The sequence below is a fragment of the Mastomys coucha genome, unplaced genomic scaffold (assembly GCF_008632895.1).
Source record: "Mastomys coucha isolate ucsf_1 unplaced genomic scaffold, UCSF_Mcou_1 pScaffold18, whole genome shotgun sequence".
Classification (NCBI taxonomy): domain Eukaryota; kingdom Metazoa; phylum Chordata; class Mammalia; order Rodentia; family Muridae; genus Mastomys; species Mastomys coucha.
Genome location: NW_022196900.1, coordinates 114915136 through 114940556, shown reverse-complemented (window position 1 = coordinate 114940556; position 25421 = coordinate 114915136). Strand labels below are relative to the sequence as shown.

The following is a 25421-nucleotide window of genomic DNA, read 5'->3' as shown; positions in this document are numbered from 1 at the left end:
CCAGGACTATACAGAGAAACCCTGTCTCAACCCCCCCAAAATAAACAAACAAACAAAAAAAGAAAATGATGTAAGGGGGTAGAGGGGTACACATACCCAGAACAACTACTTAAATAGCTATTTTGGATTTTAAGATGCAACCACTGACTAGCCAGAAAGTATGCTCATCTAAAGCAATCCCTAAATATTGCTTTGGAAGGTTTGACTTGCTTTTTTAAGACAGGGTTATGTATAGTCCAAGCTGTCCCAGAACTTGCTATATTGCTTTAATCCCAAGTGCTGTGGTTAAAGAAATATACCACCACTGCTTGTCCATTTTCTAAGTTTACTTAGTTTTTTTTTTGAATGATCTTTATTTTTAATTGACAGTAACTATGGACTATAAGTTGCTTAATGTTTATATTACTGAAAGATTAAACTAAGTGAATTAACATAGTCATTACTTCACATTTTTAGCATCTTTTTGTGGTGGGAACCTATAGTAACTATTCTTGGACTAGAGGTGTACCTTAGTGGTACACCAATTGCTCGCAGTCATGAGACCCTAGGTTCAATGACTGGCACTGAAAAAACAATCAATCAATAAATCCCCAAATCTACTCTTAACAATTCTGACAGCAACAACAGAATACATCCATGATCTATCTAGCTGATGCTGTATCAAGAACACAATGCCCCACCCCTTTTTCTATTTTTTTCGATGGGACTGTTTCCATTATCAAACAGCCTCAGAAAGTGATCATTTGCACAAGCAATTGTATGGGACCCTGCAAAGAACTATGGATAGAATCTTTTGTTCTCTATCTATTTACACCCTACAGCAGATAATTTCACAAAGAGAAAGCCAAGCAGAAATTCCACTCTGATAACAGAAAATGAAAAACTGACTTGAGACTCCTTTAGGTCTGGAAGGGGAACACAAACCACGTTGCACTTTGCTTCATTATGAATGGAAAAGTCAGGAGAGACTCAGAAGTCCAATAAAGGGTTATCAAAGTATAAAACAAAGGAACCCCAAAATGGTAGTTTCTTTTTAAATAATACACAGGTAGATGGTGGGGCCGTATGGAAGGATGATAAGGATAGCTATGCATTCATTTTCCATAAGGCTTCCTAGTGTGGATGAAGCCCACACTTAGATTTTGGGACCACAGTCTGCTGTTATAAACTTAGCACCTTTTACCTTCCATTGCCCAACTCTTACATTACAACACAGCTCACAGAGTAGCCAAGACAACAGAGACCCAACAGCTAAAAAGTAAAGGGTGAAGAAAAGCAGGTGCTGCTATGAAAGGGACAGTAGTGTCAGCCAGTCAAATGCAAATTTGAGTAAGACCTGTGAACATTAGACCTGGATACAGGCAACTGGTACCACAAAATTCCTACCCCACTCCATCCTGCCAGGTTCTGAGATGGCTAGCCTGGAACTCACTATGTAAATCAGGCTGGCCTTTAAAATCATTATGATGTGTCTGCTTCTGCCTCAAGAGTACAGAGATTAAAAGGTGTGCTATCACACCCACACCAATTCAACTTTCTTTTTCTTTCTTTTTTTTTGTTTTTTTTGAGACAGGGTTTCTCTGAGTAGCCCTGGCTGTCCTGGAACTCACTCTGTAGACCAGGCTGGCCTCGAACTCAGAAATCTGCCTGCCTCTCCAATTCAACTTTCTAACCATTATCTTTTAGAAATCCTAGCAGCCAGCCAACATTTCAAGGTCTGCTTTTGGAAGGCCCCATTCGTACCTTGAGTCTGTGCCCCAGTGCATGGCATAAATTTTTGCCAGATGACCCCTCAGTGTTCTCCTGGTTCGCATTTGGATTCTTCCCACTGGATCAATGTTGTTTGTGATCTTAAAAAATAAAATTAGTGCAGATTAATTTTAGCAAATAGACTCTTGATTTGTATTCTGTGGGTTTTGTAATATAATGTCAAGAACCAAAAATATATTAAATGGAAAATCCTGTATTTACACAAGAGAATATTTTTAGCATGCAGAAGCCCTAGGAAGTCAGAAGATTTATAGAGAGTTGTGAACCACTACGGAGTGCTGAAAACAGAATCCAGGTCCTCTAGAGGAGCAGCAAGTGCTCTAAACTGCTGAGCCATCTCTCCAGCAGCCAATTCATAAACTTTAAATTGCACATTGCTCTCTTAAGTAGCACTATTAAACTGTGCACCCTGTAGTGCCTGGGGTCTGACTCCCTTGTCCAGTGAGTCCATGCTTTAAGTATACAGCATGCTTATCAACAATACACCACAACCACCATGCTTTTTACATGCCTCAGTACCTCACCTCTTCTTATCAAGAATACAGGCACTGTCATCTTCCATCATACCAGTACATGCAGTATGATATTTTAAGATCATCTGATACCACATGTAACTACCATTTTATAGAATAGCTACCATTTTATTACTGCTTTATTAAATTATTAGCTATTTCCACATTTACCTAACATACCCACTTAACCACCGCCATGGATACACGGAAAATAAATCACTGTCTGTCTATGAGGTTTGAGATTCAGGCCATTGATTACCCAAGGAGGTAGGTAGATAGGTAAGTAGAAAGTGAGGGTGTCTGTGTGTGTATGTTACTAGTTTTCATTGTCAATTTGACAAACAGTTACCTAAGAAGAGGGGACTTCAATGAAAGAACTGCCTAGATCAGATTCCTCTGTGGGCATATGTATAGAACACTGTCTGGATTGCTAATAGATATAGGAGGGTCCAGCCTATAGTGAACAAGACAACTTCTAAGCAGATTAGATTATCTGTGGCTGTTTGAATAAGCACGCCAGTGAGCAATTTTCCTCTATGGTTCCTGCCCTGACTTCCCTCAATGATATATTATTACCTAGAAGTGTAAAACCAAAAATAAATGCTTTCCTCTCCAAGGTGTTTAGTTAAAGTGTTTTTTTCATAGCAATAGACTACACTACAACAGAAGCTGGAAACAACATAGTTTTAACTTTACTTTATTTATTTGGGTAGGAGACTGGCACATGAGCACAGAGGTCAGAGAACAACCTGTAAATCTTCTACCATGTGAGCTCTGGGGATTGAACTCAGGTTGTCAATCTTGATAGCAGTCATCTCATCAGCCCCTGTACATGTTTTAAAATCCATTTGATTATATTGTTGGGTCAAACGGTGAAGATCTCATTTTCATTTTAAGAACCAGTGGGTCCTGTCCACTTTGCCTATCACCAGAACAACCTCTGAATGAAAAGCCATAACAGTGGTTTTACAACCTCACCCCACAAGACAAAAGTGCTCATTCCACACGATAAAAGCCCACACCAGACTGCACTATGGACAACTGATAGGTGGAATTGTTTCTTACCTGAGAAAGAGTTGCATCTGCACATGCTTTACGAGCATCCTATGAAATAACAAATGGGAATTAGTTGTATTCCACACTTTCAACTTTAGGACCTTCCCTACCGAAGTTTCAGGAAGCCTCTACAAGCTGTCTTCTTCCTTACTTCTTCTCTAACCCTCCCAAGTCCACTGCCACGTTTGAGTTGTTCAGGCCAAAACAAACTCACAATTCCTAACATAACTAAGACATGCAGACTCCAGAGAACTCTGAGCAGGCCCAGAAGAAACCACACTGGAAGCTGATACAGCGGTGAGCAGTCTGGGAGCCAAAGCTAACTCCCCCACAGCCAACATATACCTGCTTGGTCTTTCCCATAGTTGACATCGGAGCACAAGGGGTTGCAAGAAAGAAACAGGCTGAAAACCAACTAGCTATTCAGGCCAAAAGCTTCTCTTGAGAATGCATTGTGCCAGGACTTTATTTTTTAGCCAAACAGTGATTAAATCTAAGTTCTATGAATAGAACAAGGGATCTAAAATTGTAATAAAATTTCAATGAGAGTGGTAACAAAGCAGCAATCTTTTCTATTTATAAAATATACCAATGTAGCTAAGACCAACAAAACAATATACCATAGTTAATTTTTCTTTAATTTTTACCATAGTGTTTTCATTTATAAGTAAAATAAATATTGACATCTCAAAACTGTACATGTTGTTAAATACAAAGATATCCATTAGGAAGGATAATGAGACAACTCCTCTTTTAGAAGTTCAAATTTTCAAGACAGACATAATTCAAAGGAACTCCTGACAATCTTGACTAAGAATTTGATCACCTGCTTCCAAAGTGGCAGCTGGCAATAGGGCAGATTCTTCAAATGAGGTAGAGCATTCCCAGATCAATGCTGCATGACAAACTGTCTCACAGAGCAGGATTTTTACTTTAGTAAGTCTATGTGAATATCACAAGCTAATGACATGGAAAATATACTGAGATGACCACTATTATACAAACAGAACAAACTTCTAGGTTCCAAATTCATCATTAATGAATCTGCTCATAATCAAAACATAAGAAATTATATAACCCACTATTTCTACATAAAATTAAAAAAAATTAAAGTGCACAGCATGGATTTAGAATAGCAAATCATTGTCAAGGCCCCTTTATCATGGCACTAAGTATAATATTTTCAAACAATATGCTTATTGATATAATGTATAGCTTGGGTTTGAAAGAACAAAATTTTAATAATAAAAAAACAGTATTTAAGCAGCTTCACCTTGGTTAGTACCTAAGGGCCAAAATGGTTGAATATTTCTGATACTGCAACTACTCCTAACAGAAGAAAACTAAACAGTCAAATTCCAGCCATCTTTGTTTTGGTCACCAAGTGGTTGAAAAGACCCATGCAGCTCCAAAATTGCTTAAGCGAACACACGTAATTTACAGGAAGACAATTTGTGGGAGCCAATTCTCTCCTTCTACCATGTGGATCTTAGAACTGGAACTCAAGCCACCGGGAATGGTAGCAAGTACTTTTAGTTGACGACCTACCTTGCTGGCCTGAGAATAACTGATTGATGATTGAGAGGGTCCCTTATACCTAGCTGGTCTAGAACTTACTATGTTAACTAGGCTGGCCTCAAACTTATACATATTGACCTGCCTCTGCCTCCCCAGTGACAGAATTAAAGAAGTATGCCACCATGCCCAGCCACAATAGTTTCTTTCTTTCTTTCTTTCTTTCTTTCTTTCTTTCTTTCTTTCTTTCTTTCTTTCTTTCTTTCTTTCTTTCTTTTTTTAAAGATTTATTTATTTATTATATGTAAGTACACTGTAGCTGTCTTCGGACACACCAGAAGGGGGTGTCAGATCTCATTACAGGTGGTTGTGAGCCACCATGTGGTTGCTGGGATTTGAACTCAGGACATTCGGAAGAGCAGTCAGTGCTCTTAACCACTGAGCCATCTCTTCAGCCCATCTTTTTTTGTTTTTTCAAGATAGGGTTTTTTTCTCCATATAGCCCAGGCTGACCCCAAACTCAGAGATCTGTTTGCCTCTGCCTCTAGAATGCTGGGATTAAAAGCCCGGACCTGGCTTTACAAAGATTTCTTAATGGATTCATGTAGATTGATCCATTCAATCAATCAGTCACTTTTCTATCCTGTTTGGATTTGAGTATAAGAGCATTACCACAGAAGAGACTGACCAATCTCATGCAAGCACTGTCATCTCACATTGAAATCGAAAAGTCTGGGACCACCTCAGCTCTGGGTCACTATATTTTGGACCATGTAACTGGTCTATCAGAGTAAGTTAAGTTCCTCTGTATTTAAGGCATGTGTGTTTTAATTAAGCATCTATTTGAGAGCCTGTTTCCTTAGGATCAACAAAAGAATGACAGCTTCTTATTTGTTTTTCCTTTTTTTCCTCCCAGGGGTGGTTCACATAAAAACAAATCAAAAGGCCAGACAACACTTCTTAACAATTAACTGCCATTTCTTATGTGATTCACTATGCAGCCAAACTGGTCTTACATTTACTATGCAGGTAAGAATGACCTTGAACTCTTGACCCTCCTGCTTCTACTCCCAAGTTTGAGAAGCTATAATATGTGTATAAACATAACTAGCTACAAGCCTTTTGTTGATTTTTAATAATGAAAAAAATATTAAGAGTGTATAGGTGGTAATGGCACACACCTTTTATTCCAGTACCCAAGAGGTAGAGTCAGGTGGATCTCTGAGTTTGAAGTCAGTCTGGTCTACAGAGCAAGTTCCATGACAGCCAGGCATACACAGAGAAACCCTGTGTTGGTGTTAGTAGGGGGATGGGGAGAACCAAAGACACACACAAATGCCTTGTTGGTAAAAATCCAAACAAGCAAACAAACCCAAGAGTGTGACTGATATGTATCAGTATACTTGCTACAGAGTATGGAGGGAAGTCATGGGACAACTTTGTAGAGACAGTACTCTCTCGTTCCACCTTAATGTGGACTCCAGGAATGGAACTCAGGTTTCAGGCTTACACAGTTGGGTGGCAAAAACCTTTATTTGATGAATTATCTTATCTGCTCTGTTTCTGATTCTGTGTTTATTTTGAGATAGGGTCTCTATATAATCCTGGTTGTCTTGGTACTTGTTATGTAGATCAGGTTGGCCTTAAACTCATAGAACTCCACTGAACTCTGCCTCCTGACTGCTAAGATTAAGTATGTGCTATCCCACCCAATCTCCTGCTTTTGATTTTAAGATAGGTTCTTGACTGGTAGTTTAGGCTGGCCTTCAAACTTAAGACAATCCTATTTTCCCAGTACCTCCGAGGACCACATTGCTAGAAAAGCACTAGACTACTACTGAGTTACGCCATACTTCCAGCCCTCATACTAAATTCTTTAGCAAGCACATATTTAGTAGGCAATTAGTAAAGAACATTTTACTTTTTCCCCTCCCTAATATCAGACCCTTAAATTTTTTTTGTTTTTTGTTTTTTTTAAATTTATGTGTATGCAGGTACCTATTGAAATCAAAAGACAGTGCTAGATTCTCTGGAGCTAGAGTTATAAGCAGTGCTGGGATTAAACTTAACCACTTAAGTATCTCTCTAACTCCAGAATTTTACATTTTTAAAGAGTATTCCTTGCCAGGTAAGGTAGCATACAGCTTTATTCTCCAAAGTAAACTTGGGAGGCAGCGGCAGGCACTTTGCAGCCAGTAGTCTACATATCAAGTTGCAGGGCAGCCAAGTGAGACCATGCCTCAAAAAAAACAAACAAAAGTTTTCCCTTCCCATTTAGAAACTCAATGGCCTTCATGTCTCCTCACCAATCCACTCTAAAATTAGTACAGTGCTGAGAGGCAAGGCCCAAACCCACGCAGCCATCTGTGAAGATGATGCTCAACATGAGGGTTGAAACAGAGTGGCCCTACAAGGAATGGTCAAATTAGTGCTGTCCACAATGGAGGTCTTGAGCCACCAACTGTCATGTCAGATACATCTCAATGTGTCTGACATGTGTCTGTGCATGTCAGACACAGTAAGAGAGAACTGAAGAATGCCCTTATAGGGAGGTATGAGCTGAACTTTAAAACCAAAACAAAACTGAAATGTAAGTCCTGTAAACTATCTCAGCAAGAATCTATTGACTGAAATACTTTACATGAGACTAGATGAAACTTCAGATTTCATATTACTAACATATATTAACATAACACCTCATGTTGCCCACCTGGCCTCAAACTTGATATGTCACTGAGGCTGGCCTTGAACTCTGATCCTCCTGTTTCTACCTCTTGAATCCTATAATTACAGGGACACTATTTGGATACAGAAAGGTGGCTGGGTTCTAGAGACTCAGGAGTATGTAAACCTGAGTATCAAAACCTTGCATGGGGCTGGTGAGATGGCTCAGTGGGAAAGAGCACTGACTGCTCTTCCGAAGGTCCTGAGTTCAAATCCCAGCAACCACATGGTGGCTCACAACCATCCGTAATGAGATCTGACGGCCTCTTCTGGTGTGTCTGAAGACAGCTACAGTGTACTTACACATAACAATAAATAAATCTTGACACAGAGTAGAATTATCACAGAGAAGGGAGCTTCGGTTGGGGAAGTACCCCCATGAGACCCAGCTGTGGGGCATTTTCTCAATTAGTGATTAAGGGTGTAGGGCCCCTTGTGGGTGGTGTCATCCCTGGGCTGGAAGTCTTGGGCTCTATAAGAGAGCAGGCTGAACAAGCCAGGGGAAGCAAGCCAGTAAGGAACATCTCATCAGCTCCTGCTTCCTGACCTGCTTGAATTCCAGTCCTGACTTCCTTTGGTGATAAACTGCAATGTGGAAGTGTAAGCTCAATAAACCCCCGCCCCCCACACACACACAAAAAAAAACCTTGCATGACAGCCGGGCGGTGGTGGCGCATGCCTTTAATCCCAGCACTTGGGAGGCAGGGGCAGGTGGATATCTGAGTTCAAGAAAAAAAAAAAAAAAAAACAAGCTAGCATGACATTTATCTTTGACATACAATCTCTCTTCATCTACTGTTAAAAGATTTGAATCTCAGCAGCTACACAGCTATAACCAAATGGCTTTGTAAATCCACTAGCTTTTCTGAGTATTTCTTTTTCTCCTTTCTATTTGTTCTAAGCATGCTTTCTCTAACACTTGGGCTTTCTTATCCCTTCCCTAAATCTTCCCTCCCTGCTGTGGAGTTGACCTCCATGTTGGCTTAACTTAAAACAGCACAGCCATCCCTACCTGCTCCCCCTTTTAAAACCTGCAATCACACACACCTACAGTGGCAGTGCACACCTTTAATTCCATCACTTGGGAGACAGAGGAAGGCTTTCTCTGTTGGTTTTGTAGCTAGCCTGGTCTACAAAGTGAGTTCCAGGACAGCCAGGGTCACACAGGGAAACTGTCTTGAAAAATCAAAAAGTTCAAATCACAAGCCAGGCATAGTGACACTCACCTTTAATCTCCAGCACTCGGAAGGCAGAGGCAGGTGAATCTGTGACTTCAAGGCCAGCCTGGTCTATATAGTGAGTTGTAGGACTGCCTCAGCTACACAGTGAAATCTTGTCTAAAAACTCCTCTGTCCCTTAGAATTTTAATTTCTATATTCTTAATTTTCAGAACTTTGGGACAAAGAAATAAAAACTCAAAAGTATATGGCTCATGAGCAGGCCTCAAACCTTTAATACTCCTTCAGTCTTCAGACTCGATAGCATTACAGACATGCCCAGTTGCACCTGACTTTAAACTTTTATTTTGTGTGTGTTTATGTGAGGGTATTTGAAACTATCTGCAGAAGCCAGAAGAAGGTATCAAATTCCCTGCAGTTAAGAGTTACATAAGATTGTGAGCCACTTGACCTGGGCAGTGGGAACCCAATGGAATCCTTTGAAAGTGTAGCAAGGGCTGTTAATTGTTGAGCCATCTCTCTAGTCTGCTGTTACCCTTCAAGAGATGGTCCCATGGTACTAAGGAGAGCCTTGAGCTCACTATGTAGCTAAGGATGACTTTGAACTCTTATCACTCTGCTTCTTTCTCCCAAGTGCAGTGATTAAAAGGGTATGCCACCATGCTCAGCACTTGGCTTTAAGTTTTTAAGTCATGCAAAAGTTTCGGGAAAGCCAGGCACAGTATACAATCCCAGCTACAAGGCAGACTGACACAGGGCGAATCACTTGAACTCAAATTTTGTTTTTTTGTTTTTAAAGACAGACTTTCTCTGTATAGCCCTGGCTGTCCTGAAACTCACTCTGTAGACCAGGCTAGCCTCGAACTCAGAAATCTGCCTGCTTCTGCCTCCCATGTGCTGGGATTAAAGGCATGTGCCACCACCGCCCTGCTAAACTCAAATTTTGACATCAGCCTTAGTACCATAGTAAAAGCACAACCTGATGCCGCACTTCCAAAAAATTCTAACCCTAAAAAGATTTTAAGCAAGGCCTAGGTGTAGCTGAGTGCTATATATTTGTCTGACACATGAAATAAATAAATTTAGGAAAACATCTGATATTATTTAAATGTGTTTTTCAAGAAATCAAGTATTTTAGAAAGTGTTTTTAACTCTATGGAAGCTAACACATTGAAGAATAGTGTAGACACCAATGTCCAGTGAGGTGCTTACAGCAGAGGATATTTTCTGTTTTACCTATGTTCTGAATCTTAGGCAATTCTGGTATGTTTTCTTAAATTCAAGTAAAAGTTGGCTAAAATGATGCTGCTGATTCTCCACCTAGTCTTACTGGCAGCCTGAACACAACTGACAAGTTAAAGACATACATATGAACCATTCTAAGGCTCTGAAGGACAGACAGTTATATCCTTACAGAGAAGAACATGAAAATCAGAGGAAGCTATTTCAAATATACAAAGCCTTACACAAACTGAAAACTGGGATTTTCTTGGTGTCTTAAGCCTTTTTTCCATGCTCTTAGATAAAGTCTAAGAAAAACAAAAAACAAAAACACATACTTGGATTGTCTCTGTATAATGTACTCAAGGCCAGCCTGGTCTATACTGTAGTTCCAGGACAAAGTTACTAAGAGAGAACCTGTCTCAAAAATAAAAATACAAACCCCCAAAACCAAAAACCCACATTTGCCTGGGAGGTATGGGCTCTCAGCTCCATTTCTAGTACTAGTCTCCAGCCCAAAAGGGAAAAAAAAAAAAAAAAAATCAGAATACATAGAATTTATCTTCCACTTAGTTTCGTACTCAGGTAGACACATCTGCTCTCTTCGGTGGCCCAAGAGCTGTTACGTATAATTCCAATGGTCATCTTGGAGCACAAACCACTGCGAAATTATGAAAAATAAGACAGAAACATCTAAAATGCCACTTTACTGATCCCTTCATTTAAAATATCTTTTTCTGTTCTCAATTTAATAGCTTTGTTCTTTAGAGCTAATGCTACTGTCTGATACAGTGAGCTACAGTAGCCACAAAGAAGGTCCAAAACCTAGTTCCCTGGGGGAAAGAAGTTCAAAAACTTTGATAAATATTACAGAAATGTACCACGTACATTCAAGCAATAAATTATATTTAGTAAGAAAACAAAATTTCTGAAACAATATAATAGACAAGTTACCTGGACACATAACTAGCACATAATAGACCAATCTCATCTCACTCTGTTATCCATACAACAGGTATGTTTCTGATGTGAAATACATCAGACATGCATGGCTACATACTCTAATTTGGTTCTTCAGTTGCTCGGCCTCCTGCCGCAGCTGGTCAAGTTCACTCATCTTCACGTCTCAGTGCTTTCCACACTTCAGAATCCAAGCTCTGCAACAGAAACATGGCATAAAATGCATAAGCTATGGTATGATTAACTGAAAACTTCACAACTATAATTTCATAAAGCAGAGACCTTTCCTGCAGCAGTCATCAGAACTTTTGAAACCCTATTTAGAACTGGATTAAAAACACAATCTTCACTTTTATTGACTGTACTAATATACTGCTGAAAATATTATGGTGGACTGAAAAAGAAAATTAATGCTAATAAAGGTGGTGCATTCTACTACTTAGGTGGCAGAGAAGGAAGATCTTAATTTTAATGCCAATCTGTACCACAGAGACCCAATCTCCAATCAATCAATCAATATTAAAACAGCATAGGTTTTTCTCATGCAAAGATTTGGAGTCTCTCAGAAATCAAGAACAACCACCAACCACCACCACCACCATCACAGATATCTGGAATAGCTACCACACAGAGAAACCAGGAGTAATTTCTTTAAAAAACAGGACTGAGGCAATTTGGAAAACTACTCTGAAGCTATGGCAGTCCTCATGAGCCATAAAAGACAAAGGGACATTCAAAAGTCTTCTATTTCCGCCCAAATCCTAGGTTAAGGAGTCCCAGAGAGCTCAGAAATACACTCCAGATATGCGCTAAGTAAGGCTGGTCAAAGTGCTGCATACCCATACCCAGTCATATAAAACAACATCCCCATACTCAGAGACAAATGAAATCATTGTTATAAAAATGACTTTTTCAATGGAGTATGTAGAAGTTCAGCTGGTAGAGTGCTTGTCTTACATATATGAAGCTCTGGATTTGAGTCCAGTCCCAAGACAAATGGAGTGTGGTGGTGTGTATATGTATAATCCGAGCACTTGGGAAATAACCAAGAGGATCAGAGTCATCTTTTAAGGCCATCCTTGGATACATAACTTGAGGCCAGCCTGGGATATGACCGTTTCAAAACTAGATAGTTAAACAAACAAACCTGACTTTCTGGGTTGGAGATATAGCTCAGTTAGTAGACTGCTTACCTACAATGTATGAATTCCCACATGAGGTGATGCTAACCTATAATTCCACTCAGGAGATGGAAGCAAGAAGTTCAATGTTGGGCTGGTGAGATGGCTCAGTGGGTAAGAGCACTGACTGCTCTTCTGAAGGTCCTGAGATCAAATCCCAGCAACCACATGGTGGCTCACAACCACCCGTAATGAGATCTAACACCCTCTTCTGGTGTGTCTGAAGACAGCTACAGTATACTTATTTATAATAATAAATAAATCTCTGGGCCTGAGCGAGCAGGATCTACCAGAGTGAGTGCAGTTGACCGGAGCGAGCACAAGTCCTAAAGTCAATTCCCAACAACCAGATGAAGGCTCACAACTATCTGTACAGCTACAGTATGTACTCCTATACATAAAATAAATAAATCTAAAAAAAAAGGGGGGGGGGCTGGTGAGATGGCTCAGCAGGTAAGAGTACTGACTGCTATTCCAAAGGTCCTGAGTTCAGATCCCAGCAACCACATGGTGGCTCACAAACCACCCATAATGAAATCGGACGCCCTCTTCTGGTGCATCTGAAGACAGCTGCAGAAAATGACAACGGAGCGAACGGGGCCGGGGCAAGCGGAGTGGGCAGAGGTCCTGAGATCTATAGCAGCCACACACATGATGGCTCACAGTCATCTGTACAGCTACAGTGTACTCATACACATAAAAGTGAAATAAAATAAATCTTAAAAAAAAAAAAGAGGTTCAATGTCATCTTCAGCTACACAACATGAGACACTGCCTTAAAAAATAAAATATCTCAGAGTATAGAGCATGCCTTTAATCCCACCCAGCAGTTGGGAAGCAGAAAAGGAAGGATCTGAATTCAAGGCCAATCTGATCTGTATACCCAGTTCCAGTACAGCAAAGATTGCATAGAGACCCTGTCTCAAAAATCCAACCCAAAATAAAACAACAAAGAAAGACTTCACTTCCCCAGAGGAAGATATACATAGAAATGCCTGAACTTATTTCTGTGGCCTATGCTGGCCTTGAACTAATAATAATAAGTAAATCTCCTGCCTCAGACTTCTAAGTGGTAGAACAGAAGGCCTCATCTACCACTGTACCTGGGGCATACAAGCTATACTTCTGATAAAGATGTTGGTTATTAAATCAATCATAAACGTGATTAAAACACCATGAAACTTAAGGTGAAATTACTTAATACCGATGTAATTTACATAAGAACCTTAGTTCCCCATGCAAACTACACAGAATGAGTTTTTTAATAAAAATAAAATCTTTATTATTATTATTATTTGAGACATGGTGTCTTAGTCACAGTTTTATTGCTGTAAAAAGACACCATGACCAAGGTAACTCTTTAAAGGAAAGCATTTAATTGGGGCTGGCTTACAGGTTCAAAGGTTCAGTCCATTATCATCATGGTGGGAAGCATGACAGCGTGCAGGCAGACATGGTGCTGGAGCAAGTGCTAAGAGTTCTACATCCTGACCCAGAAGAAGACTGTGTCAGAATATGAGTGTTTTGACTACATGGTATATATGTGTATACTGTGAATGTCTAGTACCCTAAGGTCAGAAGAATGCACTGGATTCCCTGGAACCTGAGTCATATGGTTTGTAGCTGTCATGTAGGCATTGGGAATAAAACTAGGGTCCTCTGGAAGAGCACCAAGTGCATTTAACTACTGAGTCATCTCTCTAGCCCTCCCAACACAATCAACAAAAATTTTGTGTAATAATTAAAAAGGTACAAGATGGTGTGGGGAGTGGGGCAGATATACATGGATTCTTGGGTTCAATGGCCAGTTGATCTAGTTAAAATGAAATGGCTTTCAACCTTCCTAATGCTGCTACCCTTTAATATAGTTCCTCATGTAGTGGTGACTTCCAATTATAAAATTATTTGTGTTGCTACTTCATGACTATCACTTTGCCTCTGTATGAACCATAATATAAATGTTTTCCAATGGTGTTAGGCCACTCCTGTGAAAGTCATTCAACCCCCCAAAAGGGTCATGACCCACAGGCTGAGAACCACTGCTCTGGGTTTAGTAAGACCCTGTGTTGACAAGTGAGGTCAACTAATAAAATAATGATCAGGTCGGGCAGTGGTGGCACATGCCTTTAATCCCAGCACTTGGGAGGCAGAGGCAGATGGATTTCTGAGTTCAAGGCCAGTCTGAACAGAGTGAGTTCCAGGACAGCCAGGGCTATACAGAGAAACCCTGTCTCCAAAAACCCAAAAGCCCCCCCCCCCCAAGAAACAAAAACAAAAGCTTAACTAACCAATATTTTCTCCCCCACCTCCTTCCAAGAGAGGGCTACTTGTGTAGCCCTAGCTGTTCTGGAACTTGCTTTGTAGACTAGGCTGGCTTCAAACTGAGATCTGCCTTCCTCTGCCTCCTGTGTCCTGAGATCACTGTTATTTTCATTTAGAGTAAAACACATCTATAGTAAATCATCTGGATGACCCCAAAACTGTTAAAGTTCCTTATAGTTTTCTATTCTGCAGTTCTACACTATATGCTCCTGGTAACAAAATCCCTTCCAACTAAGTGCCTTTGTTGCCGGCAGGACTGAAAAAGGGGTCAATTCACTGAGTACTTAACATTGGGGGTGGGCGTGGGGAAGAGAACAACAACATGGGCAACCAAGAAACGCCTACAAGGTAAAGCTGTGCACTGAAAGAGAGGCTTCCATGTTCCTAGACCAGCACCCACTGCTGCTGCTTGCTTATACAGCAACATGGCTTCTAAAAGACTGCTGATCACAATGGTATTCTCATTTTCAGTTGGTGATCCTTACCTTGTCTTTTTTTTTTTAAATAAAGATTTATTTGTTATGTATGTTGAGTGTATGTATGTACAGCTGAATGCCATAAGAGGACCTCAGATCCTACCAGTATAGATGGTTGTGAGCCACTATGTGGTTGCTGGGAATTGAACTCAGAGCCTCTGGAAGAGTACTGAGCCATTTCTGCTGTCATGTTCCTGCCTTTCTTAAGACAGTATCTTGCTAAGCAGTACAGTATGTACTAAAATTTCCCTTGCACCCACTCTGACCTTATTCCACTTCCACAGTGCTAATATTACAGGTTATGTCCCACCATGTCTGGTTCTTTTTTTTTTTTAAAGATTTATTTATTTATTATTATATGTAAGTACACTGTAGCTGTCTTCAGACACTCCAGAAGACACTCGGGCCTCCCTGGTATCTCTGGCATTACTTTTGCAGAAGAAGACGGAGACATGCTGTCTTTAGTACACAAAACCTAAGAACTAAAACTTAGGAATATTCATTCCTATATAGCAGAATAAAATCCCAAATGAATAAAAACACAGATGGAAAGATGTGCTGCCATTTTTATCTTGCATGAGTTTGGCTTGCTTTTATCTTACAAAGGGTCCAAGTAGAAATCCTCTTACTAGTTTTACAGAGTCAGGGTCACCACCCTTCAGCACTCCTTACCTTACTGAAAGGAACTCTGGCTATAAAGACCTTCCACTCAATCCAGCATTAATTTAAGAAAAAGTAGCAACTAAAGTCATGAGGCACCCTGAATTAGTCTAGTCAACAAGTAACAGTTGAGCAGGACATAAACACTAAAGCTTTTACATCATGAGACTGAAAACAGTGTTGAACCAGTTGTTTTATAAATGGGATCTTTCTGAGCTGCTTCAAAAACCTCTCAGGCATGGTAGCCACCAATCTTACCCAAAGTCATCTTGATAATCCATCAGCTCTATTCCTCATTAGGTTTCTGGTAAGTACATCTTTCCACATTTTTTTACTTTTAAGCAATATAGCTAGATGACTGTCACATATTTTTCCTGTAGTATATGAAGAAAGCATCCAATCAAAAAAAAAAAAAAAAAAGATTTTTGGGTTCTGTGGGTTAAGTTCCTTGCTATGCAAGCCTGAGGACCCTAGTTCAATCCCTAGAACCTTCCCATGTAACGGTGGGAGGAAAAAACTGCTCGTAAGTCATTTTCTGCCTCCCACACAGAATGATTTAAAAAAAAAAAAAAAAGAAAAAAAAAAGATTTTTTGTTTGTTTGTTTTTGTTTTTTTTTTGAGACAGGGTTCCTCTGTATAGCCTTGGTTATCCTGAAACTTGCTCTATAGACCAGGCTGGCTTCATGTGCTACCACTGCTGGGCAGAAAAAAATCTTTATAGTAATTTTTTTCTAACATTTTACCTATTTTAATTGTGTATGGGTACATACCACAACACATATTCCAAGGACAGAGGAAAACCTAAAATAGCTGGTTCTCTCCTGCCATGCAGCATCACAGTGAGTGCCTTTACCTGCTGTCCTAATATTACCTTCTCACAGTCTGAGTGAAGTGCAGCACACAAGTGAAAAGAGTTCGCCATAATGCTGTTTACACAACTTTAGTAATTAAAAACATATGTATGTTTATGAAGTCTTACTTACGTTTAGTCCCCTTTGCCTTTCTCTCTAGTGTCGTTAGTCCTTTAGACCTTCTGGAAACCCCACCATCTGGTCTGCCTGCCTGGATAGCTCTTCTCCTCCAGAGCATGTCCCAGGTAAGCTCTGGCTATGCTGAGGCAGCACTTTCCAGCCTAATCCACTAAGACAAGACCTGCTGAGGCCTCATGACTGCCCGTGACCCACATCTGCCTTCAGCTTTAAATTAGAACTGCTATTTAGGAAATTTAAATAATTTAAGGAGCATGGGGCTAAAGATGTGACAAACAAGTTGATGTGATCTCCTATAAGTAACATGCTACATCTCCTGTAAGTAACATGCTACATCTTTAAATAAAATGTTAGCATGATTAGAACAGTTCACAGGAGTGGTATGAGATATAAAGCCTCCAACTTTGTGACAAAGGCAGCAGCAGCAGAGTGCTCCTCTGATCAAAACCCTGTGAAGGACTCATGACAGGGCACAACAGTGACCTCAGGACCCCATTATCACAGTTACAAACAATGATACTTGGGCTGCAAGCCTGCCACTGATGAAAAGGAGAAATATGAGCCATCAAGATGGCTCCACCAGAAGTATCTGCTGTCTAGCTGGTGAGCCTGATTTTGATTGCCCAGGAGAATCAACTCCTTCAAGTTGTCCTCTAAGTTCTATATGTGCATGCACATACAAAAAATAAACTATAATTTAAAATTTAATGGTGCATATTTTGAAAAATAATTTCTATTTCTCCAACATACTAATAGGGCCTCACTAAATCACTTTTCACTCTGGTCTGAGAAAAACATCATTTATGAAGCCAGGCAGTGGTGGCACATGCCTTTAACTTGAAACCCAGGCTTGCAAAATAAACATCATCTATGTCAGAGCTAAAACAAAAATTAAATGAGATAATCAGCATGATATGTCCCCACCCCATAAGCCTCTCAGTGATTATACTACTGAAGTATCTATCCCATTCAACACAACAACTCCAAGGTTGAGAAGTCACACTGACAAAGAACACTATTGGCCAGGCAGTGGTGGCGCACACCTTTGATCCCAGCACTTGGGAGGCAGATGGATTTCTGAGTTTGAGACCAGCCTGGCCTACAGAGTAAGTTCCAGGACAGCCAGGGCTATGCAGAGAAATCCTGTCTCAAAAAAAAAGAAGAGGAGAAAGAAAGAACACTATTGTCCTAGTTTGAGATGCTATTTTCTTTTCTTTCTCTTTTTTTCCTTTTTTCTTTTTTTTCTTTTTTTGAGACAGGGTCTCACTATATAGAATTCACAGGCCTGCCTCTGCCTCCCAAGTTCTGGGACTAAAGGTGTCCGCCAGCCACTACCACTGTGATCTGGTTATGTATGAGTCTGGGATGTCAAGTTTTCAGGATGACAAAAGCCAACCATGTAAAGAATGATGAGCTCTCTGCTTTTTTCTCGGAAGGGCACACAGCAAAAGGACGTTACCATCAAGTCAGATGCCCCCGACAGGTCAGATGCCCCCGACACCCTGCTGCTGGAGAAGCATGTGGATTATATTGCCTCCTGTGGCCCGAAGAAAGATGATTATGAATACTGCATGTCTGAATACTTGAGAATGAGCGGCGTTTATTGGGGCCTGACAGTGATGGACCTCATGGTACGGTTTCATCACATGAACAGAGAAGAAATGCTGGTGTTTATCAAGTCATGGCAGCATGAGTGTGGGGGAGTAAGTGCTAGCATTGGGCACAACCCCCATCTTCTATACATGCTCAGTGCTGTCCAGATTCTTACTCTGTATGATAGTATTCATGTTATCAATGTAGATAAAGTTGTGGCCTATGTTCAGAGTCTACAGACAGAAAGAAGATGGTTCCTTTGCTGGAGACATTTGGGTCCCACTAAGCAGTTGGTCTAACAGGAATAAAATGGCCTGCTGGAAGTCCCAGCATGCCTGTGCTGGTTTGTCAGCACACCACACTAAAAGATAAGGAGAAATCGATACAAGATTCTCATTTTGTACAGTGACAACTTTGGCTCTCGTGGCAAGCTTGATGCTGTTAATGTGGAAAAGGCAATTGAGTTTGTTTTGTCCTGTATGAACTTTGATGGTGGATTTGGGTGCAGACTAGGCTCTGAGTCTCACGCTGGACAGATCTATTGTTGCACAGGATTCCTAGCCATAACTAGTCAGTTGCATCAAGTGAACTCTGACTTACTTGGTTGGTGGCTTTGTGAATGGCAGTTGCCCTCAGGCGGACTCAATGGAAGACCTGAGAAGTTACCAGATGTGTGTTATTCATGGTGGGTGTTGGCCTCCCTAAAGATCATTGAGAGACTTCATTGGATTGACAGAGAAAAGCTTCGAAGTTTCATCTTAGCATGTCAAGATGAAGAGATGGGAGGATTTGCAGACAGGCCAGGAGATATGGTGGATCCCTTTCACACCTTATTTGGCATTGCTGGATTATCACTTCTGGGAGAAGAGCAGATTAAGTCCGTTAGCCCCGTCTTTTGCATGCCTGAAGAAGTGCTTCAGAGGGTGAATGTCCAGCCTGAACTAGTGAGCTAGTCAGATAGGAAAGATGCTTTAGTGTGCAATATGAATTGCTGTATTTGAAGTGTTTATCAAGCCTAGAAGTGATTTAATATTTTGTATATCATGTTAATGATAAATTATATAAGTATTCTAAAATAAATGTATTTAGATCATTAGTCTTCTGAGTCCAGTTTTTGTCAATACTGTTTAGAGCAAGTATTTAACTGATTTTAGTGTCCTACTGTCCTGTAACGATGATGGGGAATGATTTCTGTTAATAAAAGTGATAAAAGTGAGTGAAGCTCATGTAAAAAAAAAAATAAAATTTTTTTTTCACAGATATCTGCCTGCCTCTGCCTCCCAAGTTCTGGGACTAAAGGTATCCACCAGCCACTACCACACAGCTTTCATATGCTATTTCCAATGACAAGAATTTCTAAAAGATTTAAGGTTATGATCATGGCTGGCAACAGTAGGTTAATGCTTTTAATCCAAGCACTTGGGAAGCAAAAATAGATGGATCTCTCTTAGTCTAAGGCCAGCCTGGTCTATATAGTGAGTTCCAGGCTAAGCAGGATTGCACAATAAGAAACTGTATCAATGTGAAAGGAAGGGAGGGAGAAGGTGGGAGATTAGACTGACTATAAAGCCAAATCTAAGCAAACAGGATGCTGAGGGGCTGTATAAGAAGCCACTGCCAGCATTTTGTAAGTATGAGAATAGTATTGTTTACGATTTTATGTTTAAAGAAGTGAAAAAGTATTTAAGAAAAAGTCTCCTCAAAACAAGTCAAAGGTAGAAAAACGGATAGGGACACACATACATAAGAAGATCAACTATAAGCCAGGCAGTGGTGGCGCACGCCTTTAATCCCAGCATTTGGGAGGCAGAGGCAGGCGGATTTCTGAGTTCGAGGCTAGCCTGGGTTACAGAGTGAATTCTAGGACAGCCAAGGCTACACAGAGAAACCCTGTCTCGGAAAAAAAAAAAAAAGATCAACTATGAGCTAGTGCTGATCTTACTTGTTGATAGTTCTCTAAATAATTAACTTTTTAAAATTCAATGACGTGGGACACACTTCTAATCTAAGCACTCAAAAAGCTAAAGTAGGAGAACTTTGAGAACGGAGTCAACTTGGGCTACATATTAATGTCCTGTTTCAAACTTCTTTCCTGCCACCCAACCCTGAAATTATTTGTAGACTCTGAATCTTGATTCCTGACTGAAAATCCAAATGTAAGAAAACAAACAAACAGACAAAAACAAAAGGAAGAAAAGAAATTCAGCTGTAGTTTTTTTTAGAAGGGAAAAATCAGATAGAAGACAGAAGAAAACTATTGTTTTCTCACTAGACATCCAAACAGACTTGAACTCCTATTTTGCTCCTAATTAGGGATGGGGGGCAAGATTTGGGGATTTGCTTTAAAACCACTTCAAGAGAGTAAGGGATTAGGAAAGAGAAGAAAGGTGATTAGATATAACTTGGAATTCTGTAAATGTAAACTGAGGGATCTTTTAATATATTCTGTAAGTTTAAATCATTTCTTTATTTTAATTATTATTTTTTGATATTTTAAAGACAAGGTCTTATGTAGCCCGATTGGTTTGAAACTCACTAGGCAGTTTAGGATTACCCCTAACTTAATAAGTTTTTTTTTTAAAATAAGTCAGTATTTTAGCATTGTTTGACATTATATACATTCATTAAATCTATAATGCAAATAGACTAATATATCTAAAAACCATCTCCAACTTTATAATAATGTTGTAAAGGACATGTAGCTTGCTGTGCCAGCATCTTTTTGTTCCACTGGAACTGGAGCACACAGCCACTTCTGGTTGGTTTCATTATGATGCAATCTAAATACTTATCCAAATTTGTTTAAACATCTAAATGGCAGATCTTGGGGCTTATATATCCATGTTTCAGAAGTGACCAAAAACTATTATTCAGGAATGGCCTTTGAATTCTCTTGTCAAACTTCCCATTTCTTTTTTTCTTTTCTTTCTTTTTTTTGTTTTTGTTGTTGTTTTTGTCTTTTCGAGACAGGGTTTCTCTGTGTAGCCCTGGCTGTCCTGGAACTCTGTAAACCAGGCTGGCCTCTGTTGCAGCATTTTCTCTGTCCAATCACATTAGGGCAGTGACAGGTCTGCGATTGGACACATAGGGAGGAGGAGCTAGAAGTTTAGGAGTGAGGGAGGTTGGAGCTTGGAGGTGCAGCACCAGAAGCAACAAGGAGGCAGATGACCAGGAAGATGATCCTGACCCCGCATGGTTTTAAACAGCCACAAGTAGCTAAGGTTTTCACAAGGTTAGAATAATCAGGTTAAAGCATTATCTTAATCATCTGGCTTTGAAATTATTGTATTGGCACCTTGTAAATTATGATCTTATTGATATATAAACTTGGTTGGAATTAAGCCTTAAGAGTCATGTTTCTACTGGGAAACTAGGCGCTAGATGACTGATTGTGGGGTGTGTTTGTGTGTGTGTGTGTGGGGGGGGTTGCATGTAAGCAAGATGATCTTGCTAGCTGGGAGAGACTAGCAGGGCCCTGGCGGGACAGAGTGATGTGGCGGGCCAGTACAGGCAGGCACTAGAGCTAGAGCGTGATCCGGCAGGGCAGGAAAGAATGAGGGGTGATTTTTTTTTAATATTTCCTGAAACAGGCCTCGAACTCAGAAATTCTCTTGCCTCTGCCTCCCAAGTGCTAAAATTAAGGGCGTGCGCCACCACTGCCCAACCCCTATGTACATGGCACCTGATTTGACTAAAACAATGAAAGCTGGTCTAACCTATCACTAACAACTTAATTCTTAAACACTCTGTCCTAGGGATAATCCTCTGGAAACTCACCTTAAGTCAAATGAAAGTGGCAGCATGCCCTCTCCAAAGGGAAGGAACTATAAATGCAACTTGTGCTTAGAAACAAAGATATCTTTTCTGGATACAACTCATTTTTCACCAAATAGCATGGAAAGTTTTTAAATTCCACCCTTTTGCAGTGCAGACACATATAGTTGGTTTTCTGTGGATTTGTGTGTTAATGGAGCTAATTGTCAGGGCTGAGTCCTGAGAAAGGTAATGCTTCTTTTTAAAAATTCAGCAATGTCTTATTTTTAAAATTCTCCTCTACAACCAACTTCCTTCACTCACCCACACTGACTCAAACACCTGCTATGGGGCAGAGAGCGCTATAGTGAAAAGACAAGTTTCCCGTTCTCCAGCCATAGATGAATGGAGAGGATTCAAAGCTAAGTATTATTTCCATTTAAGGAGCTGAATCTAGCTGGGTGGTGGTGGTGCACGCCTTTAATCCCAGCACTTGGAAGGCAGAGGCAGGCAGATTTCTGAGTTTGAGGCCAGCCTGGTCTCCAGAGCTATACAGAGAAACCCTGTCTCGAAAAAAAAAGAAAAAAGAAAAAAAAGAAATAAAGTAGCTCAGTTTGCCCCTGTGGCTCTGTTGCCTCAGGAGCACTTACTCCTTCTTTATAGGCCTCATCCTACTCCCTTAACCCCAGCAGCAAGTCCTACCCAAGTCAGTAGTCCAAGTGGTAAAAAAAAAGGGGGGGGAGGGGCACTTAAATGAAGCCTTGCTAAACAGGAATGGAAGGGCCTTGATACAAAACAAACAACCCTCCCCCCCAAAAAAACCCTCAGGCCTCATGGCCTTCTTGCTGGTCTTATCTCCCATCTTTACAAAATTCTGCCTCAAGCCTTATAAACAAGGTACCTGGAATGTTTTAAGAACACATCCTAGTTGGGCAGTGGTGGCCAACACCTTTAATCCCAACCTCCCTCCCTCCCTCCCCTCTGTGTGTATGTCTGTGTGTCTGTGTGTGTGTAAGTAAAAAGATCTCTGAGTTCCAGGCCAGCCTGGTCTACAGAGACTGAGAGAAACCCTGACACAAAAAACAAACCAAAAATACCAAGCTTTGCCACCCAGACATGCAGAACAGAGTTCAGATCTTAGCACACAAATACATAGTAAAACAAGCTAGGCATTATTGCAAATGTCCAACTCCACTTCTGAAGGTTAAGATGTGGTAACTGGGGTTTTGGTTTTTTTTTTCACCCACCCTCAGGTTCCTCGAAATTACTGAGACTTCTTACATATGAATAAATGTTTACACTATAAGCTTCAGTTTGTTCCCCAATTAGATCATAACTGAATTATCCATGTACTCTATTCCACGTCTCCTCAGGTCCTGAGCAAATCTCCTGTGCCCGACTCTTCCCAGGAATTGTTCTCTCCCTCTCCCTCCATCTCCCTCTCCTTCTCTGCCACCTTCCATTTCTTGCCTCAGCTCATTGGCCATAGGCTTTTTTATTGATAGATGAATGCTCCACATAATATATAAAGATTTTGTCTACATAAGACACACTCAGAGCCGGCGGTTGTGGTGCACACCTTTGATCCCAGCGCTTGGGAGGCAGAGGCAAGTGGATTTCTGAGTTCAAGGCCAGCCTGGTCTACAGAGTGAGTTCCAGGACAGCCAGGGCTACACAGAGAAACCCTGTTTCAAAAAACCAAAAAACAAAAAAAAAACCAAAACCAAAACCAAAAACAAAACAAAACAAAAAAAAACCACACACTCTTTTGGCACATATGTACACAAACATAAAATTTAGAGGACAAAGAGATGACTCAGTTTGTAAAGCTTGTAATGCACTTGTAATACACAAGAATGAGCTACTGAGTCAAGATCCAGAGCATCCATGTAGAAAACTGGGCATTATAGTAACTACCTATATTTCCAGCACTGGAGAACCAGAAACAAGTATCTGAAACTTACTTGCCAGTCAGCCAGCCTAACTGAATTAGTGAGTCCCAGAATTAGTGAAAGACCCTGTTTCAAAAACTAAGGTGGAGGGTCTGGGAAATTTGCCAGACATTAAGAATACATATCACTCTTATAGAAGACTTGAATTTAATTTAGCTTCAAGGCTATCTGAACCCTCTGGCCTCTCAGAGCACCTGTACTCAAATGCAAATACCCACACAGAAATATACATACATACAATTAAAAATGACTTTAAAAAAAAAGTTGTAGGGTTATAGAGGAAGGCATTGACATCAATCTCTGCACTTTATACACACACATGCATGGACACACACAAATACAATTTTAAAATAGAGAAATGGCAGATGTTGGTGGTTACACCTGTAATCTCAGCATTCTAAGAGGTTGAGACAAGAAGGCTGCTTTGGGCTGAGGTGAAACACCGAGGAGGAGTTGGGGTAACAGGTTGAAGAGATGGTTCAATGGTTGCCACATGGGGCTAGCCACTGTTAACTTCAGTTTCAGAGGATCCAATGCCCTCTCTGGCCTCCAAAGTATAGAGATACATTTATGTAGGTAAAACATCCATACACATAAAATAAAAATAAATAGGGCTGGTGAGATGGCTCAATGGGTAAGAGCATTGACTGCTCTTCTGAAGGTCCTGAGTTCAAATCCCAGCAACCACATGGTGGCTCACAACCACCCATAATGAGATCTGATGCCCTCTTCTGGTGCATCTGAAGACAGCTACAATGTACTTATTTATAATAATAAATAAATCTTTGGTCCTGAGCAAAGTGGGGCGTGAGCGAGTGAAGCTGACTGGAGAGAGCAGGATCTATCGGAATGAGCGGGGCCAACCTGAGCGAGGACAGCTGACCTGAGCTAGCAGAGGTCCTAAAGTCAATTCTCAACAACCAGATGAAGGCTCACAACTATCTGTACAGCTACAGTGTATACTCAGTGTATACAGTGTACAGTGTATATATAAAATAAAGAAATAAATCTTTAAAAATTTTTTAAAAAATATTTTTTTAGGGCTGGAGAGATGACTCCATGGTTAAAAGCTACACTAACTGCTCTCCCAGAGGACAGAGACATAGAGCATACCTTTAATTCCAGCATTTAAGAGGCTGAGGCAGGCCAATCTCTGTGAGTTTAAGGCCAGCCTGGTCTACAGAGTGAGTTCCAGGACATCTAGAGCTACATAGCGAGACCCTCTAACCCTCCACTCCCTCAAAAAACCCACAAAACAAACACAAAAAAAAACAATCTGAGGAGGATCAATTATATATGTTAAGTTACCTTGACTCAGAAGTATTTCTGGTCTGGTTTCCCACACATGTAAGTCTGTCTGTAACAACAGAAAAGATTGTTTTATCATATTGGGGCAGTGCTAACAGCTATATAAACCACATTTTAGGAAAGAACACACAAATTATCCTCTTTACTACTTTCTCCCCCAACAAAATGCTTTATTCATTATAGCATTGATTTGTTTTGTTTTGTTTGGTTTGGTTTTTCTTTTTTCTTTTTTTTTTTTTTTTTTTTTTTTT

The 25421-nt window shown here is 40.3% G+C and overlaps 1 protein-coding gene and 1 pseudogene across 3 annotated transcripts in view; one reads left to right on the top strand and one right to left on the bottom strand.

Annotated features, from left to right (window-relative positions):
- The window catches only part of Gnb1 (G protein subunit beta 1), a 74171-nt gene that overhangs the window by 20509 nt on the left and 28241 nt on the right, over positions 1-25421 (bottom strand). For 2 of the 3 annotated variants that reach the window (XM_031379753.1, XM_031379754.1), the window contains exons 2-5: positions 25171-25219; positions 11037-11133; positions 3348-3386; positions 1744-1850 (exon numbers count right to left, since the gene is read on the bottom strand). In XM_031379753.1, coding sequence (XP_031235613.1) covers positions 1744-1850; positions 3348-3386; positions 11037-11093 — 203 coding nt within the window. In that variant the 5' untranslated portion in view covers positions 11094-11133; positions 25171-25219. The remainder of the gene's footprint in view (positions 1-1743; positions 1851-3347; positions 3387-11036; positions 11134-25170; positions 25220-25421) is intronic. The other variant, XM_031379755.1, reaches the window with a different exon arrangement.
- On the top strand, positions 17974-19167 carry LOC116097143 (annotated as a pseudogene).